The sequence below is a fragment of the Olea europaea genome, chromosome 12 (assembly GCF_002742605.1).
Source record: "Olea europaea var. sylvestris chromosome 12, O_europaea_v1, whole genome shotgun sequence".
Lineage (NCBI taxonomy): Eukaryota > Viridiplantae > Streptophyta > Magnoliopsida > Lamiales > Oleaceae > Olea > Olea europaea.
This window is the reverse complement of record NC_036248.1, coordinates 23,398,503-23,404,898: the sequence shown is the minus strand read 5'-3', so window position 1 is coordinate 23,404,898 and position 6,396 is coordinate 23,398,503. Positions and strand designations below refer to the sequence as shown.

At 34.6% G+C, this 6,396-nt stretch overlaps 1 protein-coding gene across 4 annotated transcripts; it reads right to left on the bottom strand.

The window, feature by feature from the left end:
- Positions 1 to 3,923: 3,923 nt before the first annotated feature.
- On the bottom strand, positions 3,924 to 6,396 carry LOC111407044 (zinc finger protein JAGGED-like). 4 transcript variants are annotated; one of them, XM_023036382.1, is made up of 5 exons: positions 6,207 to 6,396; positions 5,978 to 6,072; positions 5,313 to 5,444; positions 4,614 to 4,704; positions 3,924 to 4,469 (listed from the first exon to the last, which is right to left on the bottom strand). In XM_023036382.1, coding segments are annotated over exons 1-4 (255 nt in total). In that variant the 5' UTR covers positions 6,209 to 6,396; the 3' UTR covers positions 3,924 to 4,469; positions 4,614 to 4,678. The 4 variants fall into 4 exon arrangements, with proteins under 4 accessions (XP_022892150.1, XP_022892151.1, XP_022892149.1 ...); XM_023036383.1 differs by having other exon boundaries at positions 4,626 to 4,704; XM_023036381.1 differs by lacking the exons at positions 5,313 to 5,444; positions 5,978 to 6,072; positions 6,207 to 6,396 and having other exon boundaries at positions 4,626 to 4,706.

The window sequence follows — 6,396 nt, the reverse complement described above, 5'->3', positions numbered from 1 at the left end:
TGAATGAAGTCACCTTTTTGATCGAAGATCCTTTGATTATTTGTACCGTCTTCCTGGAAACGGCGCCGAAATTTGATTATGCCCAAAGAATAACACGGTAATTGTAGCACAGCTTTGGGGTGTTGATTCCACAGGAAGATGGACGAATTGTTTAAAGGATATATCAAACAGGACTTCGAGAATTATGTAAAAATAATTTATCAATTGTAATGAGATTTAATTATCAATATGCGAGATTAGTGAAGCGTCCGAATTCCTTAAATTGGATTGGATCGTCAACATCAATAATTCATGGCTTTTTGCTCAATTAGATGTTTTCATCCCAACTTTCTAATTAGAAGATTTAACAATGAAGATCAATCGAATTTCAATTGTAATCCTAGAAACCATTCCCGCATATGTTTATTGGACTAAGATTAAGAATCGACCATCTAAACAACGCATAAGGCAGTAAATAATCCACCGATAAAGTTTATTGAAATTGAAATTCAACAATTAGTTCAATTCCACAATAGAAAAAACATGATTGAATCTATGAAGAATCTATTAGAGTTAAATCAATTCCAAAGTAAATTCATAAAAGAAAATATAGATCTAGAAGTGTTTGACAATAAAAATATCAATTTGCATGAATAAATTATGTGAAGTCGCCAAATCCAATGAGTTCCTTCGTAGCTTCACTTAGGAATTTAGTTCTCCATCGAATTCTTTAACCCAAGATGAGAAAAAATTGTTATAGAGGTCCAAAGAGGCTGTTCTATCCAGTCTAGGGCTTAAAACCGTGTGCCAAGTTGTTTCCAAAAGAAGTTGAACTGAATAAGGAAACTAAATATTCGGCTAGAATATTCTATGCGACTACTTTCAGTATTTTGACCATAACTTTCTCTCGTAATGTACGATTAAGGTAATTTAAAGTACACTGGAAAGCTAACACAAATGACTACAATTTTACTGGAAGTAGCTTTTTCCAAATTTTGACGTTTACTAGGTCAAAAATGGACTTCGATCTCTGGCTAAGAATTTGGAAAAATTTTATGCGGTCGGAATTTGATTTGTGAAAATATTATGGTCATATTTAACTTTTTTTGACTTCTAATTATACCCAATTGACCCCTAGCATTCTCGAATCATCATTCCATCGGCCATCTCGTCTTTAGATTATTTACAACTTGGTTCCTAAACTTTCATTTTCTTCCATTTTGGTCATTTTTTGCTCTTATCTTCTAAATTTCACCTTCTCTACCAAAATGCAATCTGAATCAAAACATAAGAATAATTAGTGCATTTTGATATCAAATAATCACATGAATACAATAATTAAGAGGGAAAATATTATATTTTACACTTTTATCAACACTTTGACAAATCGTTATTTGTATGTAACCTTCTTCGATAGTAGGAAAGGTAGTTCCTTATACTCTAACTGTCAAGTTAGCTAACGACAACTAATGTACTGGTTGTGGGACGTGCTTGAGACGTGAGCTGCTTAGGTTTTCTGGCGCTGGGGGTAGTGTTTCAATATGTAAAATGAAATAGAGCAATGTTATAATTGAATGTATAAAATTGCATTACTTTCAAATAGTACTAAGTGTAAACTTTTATAATATAAGAACATTCGATCAAGAGACATGTGGTCTTATCTTGATGACCAAAGTGCCTTCCCCTAGGCAATAGTTTTTCAATCATAGGCTGATTGGCATTTAATTCCTGAAAGTGACCAATCTATAGTCTAGGTTTGACCTTTAGAAAGTAGACTAACAATTTGACTTTTTAAGCGTCTGTTGTAGAAATGTCATATCAATCACTCGTAGAAAGATATTTTACAAAGATTTCTTGGAAGAGGTAAAGTGGGAGATGCATTTTATCAAACAAGGGGGATAATTGCCTCAAATTCATGCCCGACAAAATGTTTAGCACATCACTTTGTCATAGATGGCCTGTATCTTCATGACACTTCAATGGAAGATATGACCCGCTAATTTCTAAAATTTATATTTTCATTGACACATACATATATCCCTCCTAATACTCTATTTGTTTTGTTTGCACTATTAATAGCTATTTGGTGGGGATTAAAATTAGATATTTAGTATGTTTTGATAGATATAATGAAATGCGGTGGAAAAGTTGTGAGTCTCGTAAACGTATAGTTAAAATTAATTGTTAACTTTAACTTAAAATAAAATCTTGATTTTAATTTCTATGAGCAATTAAAAGAGAGAATATACATAGAAAATGGAAAATTAAGCCTCTGTTTGTCATCTATTTTCTCACATTCTTTCCCTTTATTTTTTGTACAGTACTCATATTTAACCACAAATTTTTCATTAAAATAATATTACACGTAATTAAAAAAAATTTCTTTTTTAACCACACATTTCAACATCAATCACTATTCCATAATATATTCTTCTCAAATAATGGGTGACAAACACACCCTAAATCTTCGATATCAAACCTTTCATTTAATAGCAGACTTGACCTAAACCTTTCATTTGTGCCATCGATGGTACCAAATCTTTCAGAAATTCTCACATGGAGTCCAAATGGATGGTTTTCATTAGTTTCTCTGTTAGTTGACTAAAATTCAACAGCCTGACCAAATGTTGACTTTAGGTAAAAGGGAGAATGAGAGTGTGACGGTTATTTACATCTACAAAAGAGCACATATATAAAAAAGAAAGGTCAGTGTTTTTTTATGCACGCTCCCTCTCTTTTCTTCAGATCTGAAAATTGAAAATAATTTTGAAATTTGTTTTGATTTTGAGGTTTAGTTATTGTTGTGGTGTAAGTGGTGGTTCTAGTGAATGAAGGTTTTAAGGAAAGGCAATGCTGGAGGTGGCGATGGCTTAAAGGTTCGATAGATTAAGGGAGTTGAAGGTTCGATTTGTCTCCGAATGCTTGAGGGAGTTGTTCATTTTAAGGTGGTGGTGGTACTTGGTTTTGAGGCGCCATTGGGGCTGGAGTTGAGGCACTAGTATCGGCAATGGTGGTGGTGGCAGAAAGCTATAATTGAAATATTTTGGAATTTTTTGATTTTTGTTTCAATGGCGGCAAGTGAAATTGTGTTGTCTTCAATTCCGACTGGGTCGAAAAGGGAGTTTGCAATGATAATGCAGGCACAATGTGAAAAGGGAGTTTGCAAAGATGATGAAAGGCACAATTTGAATTGAGGTGACGGTGGTGTCGTGGTTGATTAAGGTATAGGGGTATGCAGCGGTGGCTGAGAGGGGGTGGGTGGGAAGAAGATGATAGTTTTATTTTAAATTTTTAAATTTTTTTGTTATTTAATTATTTTATGCGAAAATAGTTAATTTACCATTCTATCCTTTGTAAATTTGATTAAAATTTTTTTTGGAGTCAACTAACAGTCAAACTAATTGAAACCATCCATTTGGACTCTAGGAGGGAATTTTTGAAAAGTTTGTCACAAATGAAAATTTTGAATCAAATCTGCTATTAAATGAAAAGTTTGGCACCGTTGCTACAATTTTCCTGTAAAAAAAATATGTAATACCCACGCGGAAAAACCCTAAAGTTGTTGAGTACATTCTGTCAAAATCTAGGTCCCTGTCCCACTATCACTAGCATCCCTCTCATACCTAGTTCAATTTCACAGCACTAGCTTCCCTCTCATATTTAGTTCATTTTCACAGTTTGTCGTGAACAAAAATAGACACCGTATACAATCCCTGCTTCATGCCAAACTGAGCAACCTCTGTGCATATGTATGAGCACGAAAAGCTGCTCAGTTACCTGCACAAAAATCATAACTTCTCTCTTTGCATATCCCCATTTGTCAGTTTTGTTCGGATTCCTTTTCTCTTTCAGTGAGAGTGCCGTGTCACAGCAGGTAACACTTGCACTCTCACTAAAGAAAACAAATGCTGATAACCCGAAAGGAGAAATCAAAGAAATTAGAGAAAAAAAATAAAAATAAAAAATCATTTGTCGATCTTGAAACTGATTTATCAATAAAAGATACAAAATCTTGCTATATTGTCATTTTCTATCTTCGGCCCCAATTAAATCCTTCCTCCAGATTGTGCAGAGACATGTCACTAACATCATCAACTCCATCTTGTCCTTGGCTGCAGCTCGCATTACCATTTGGAAATCCACGTCCAACTTGTGCACTTAGGCAGGTGAAATTAGGATCATGTGGTGCTGAAGAATAGCCAGAGTTAGAGTGTGAATACCGTGAGTTTCCGTGGAGGACATGGCCAGAAACAAAGTAGTCATTCACCAACTGGCCGGGACATTGTGCAGGGAAGGAGCCTATCTGCAAAGAAGTGTTCAAGTAAGGCTGGGGTGGAAGCAGCGGGAGCCCGGGTGGTGGAGATGGTGGCATTCTTTGTGGAGGTGGTGGAAAAAGGGGTGAGGAACCAGGAACCATTCTTGTTGGGTAGATTGATCTGAATGACATTGTTGGATCAACCATGACGTTTCCATGTGGAATTGGTTGGCCACTACAAATAGTACAAACTAGTCATGAACAGAAACAAATTTGAAAAATTGACAATCTTTTTTTCAAATGGGAAGAAATATTGATAAACTTAAAAACAAAATCTAGGTCAAATAACAAAAAGTGGGAAAAAGGCAACAGCATATACCTGGAAACATACCCTAGGTCATGAGCTCCTGGTTCTAAATCACTAGTGAAGACCAAATGAAGAGCCTAGTTCAGTGTTTCTGTCTCCCTCTCTGAGGAACATACAGACAACAGTTATCAAAACATGCTGAATGAACAGCTATCAAGAAATAAAGAATAATCATGTTACATGCACTTTTTTTTTTTGACATCCTAGTTGACATTGTGTCATGTGACGGTGCATGATTGAAGAGTTTTAAGAAAAACACATTTTTACATCCAATACCTTTTAAACTCCAAATAAAATATATACAAAGATGTCAACCATGAAATGACACTTACCATTATTCAATAAAAAAACCAAATATAACTAGTTATTTGTGAACGAGATTGACATGACTAGGCTTCATGCAAAGTAAGAAAATCATTGGTAGTCAAACAAATATTTTATATCTAACTCATATTGTGCCTTTGTTTATTGATTTGAAGAACATGGTTACACGTTTTATTAATAATTAAAAAACCATAATACGAATTTAGGAGGAGTTCGGTCTGCCTTTGAACTCAGTTTGCAAAAATTAAATTTACACTTGTCATGTTCAAAGATTTAATACCCTTAATCACACTTTTCATCATGGGAGTAAAAGGCTTGTTTGTTTTATGAAAATTTACGAAAATCTTTAAATAGTTCGAGTGAATAGAATAGATTAAAAAGACTTGCCTTGGCGGTGGCGGTTCATGTGTCCCCCAAGAGCTTGAGACTTGCAGAACTTCATAGAACAAAACCTACACTCATAGACCTTCCCACGCTCTTCCTTTTCATCCATAGTACTGCTTTTGTTTTTCCTGTACGCTGTTGCATAATATTCCAATTAAAGCAACTTTAATGAGACTAATCTTATATCTAAACCCACACCCCTAATTGCCCTAATCAAGAATCGAATTAAACTTCTTGTACACTTCTTGTGCACATTAATTTGACATTTCAAGATGTGTCAAAATATGTGCCATTGATTGTTTAAAATATTATTAAAATTAATTTATAAAAAGTGAACACGTCACAACAATGTTAAACTTGATGTACAATTTTGCAGGCCTTTTCTTTTTCTGTCTAGGGTTTTGTTTTACAAGTCCAAAAGCTAAGAAAGAAATGTCAAAAAATGAAAAAGTCTCCCCAAGATGCACAAGCCATAAAAAATGAAGATCACCCTTTAAATATTATGTTATTTGTAAAGTTTAAAAACCAACTAATTTGGTATAAAGAGGCGTTTCTGCATTTTCTGGTGTATGAGATCAGTTATGACACTCAGAATCACCGTCAAGAGATGGGATAAGTTTACTTTTATTGCATCTTTAGCTTGGAAGACACGAGAGGAAGTGATGTACCAGAAGATGAAGAGCTGTCCTCAAGGACCTGTTTGCCATCTTTAAAGTAATCTTCAGGTAAGTTGTTGAGGTCTAAAGGATTTCCTTCTGATCTCCTTGAAAAAAAAAAAAAAACAACAACAACAAATAGAATTATAGAAAGTTAGAGAGGTAAAAAAGAGTAAAAAGAAAAAGGCGATAAAAGAAGAAATTGAGGAGCCGGTTGCGAAGTTTGTGGGGTGAGACTTACATTCTACAAGACAAGAAAGGCAGACAGAAAAATATGAGGGGATTAAAGAACTTTCAGATTTGAGTTTGCTGAAGACTGGAAAATTATAAGACTTCAGTTTGAGGCTGAAGTGTCGAGGATAGTTGAGTGGGTTGAAGGAAGGAGTTCTTGAAAGTTCTCTCAGTTTTTTTCTGCTACTCTCTCAGGAAAC

Bases quoted from the DNA above. Each gene is read 5' to 3' on its own strand.
- LOC111407044 (XM_023036381.1), bottom strand. From the start codon at position 4,441: ATGGTTGATCCAACAATGTCATTCAGATCAATCTACCCAACAAGAATG.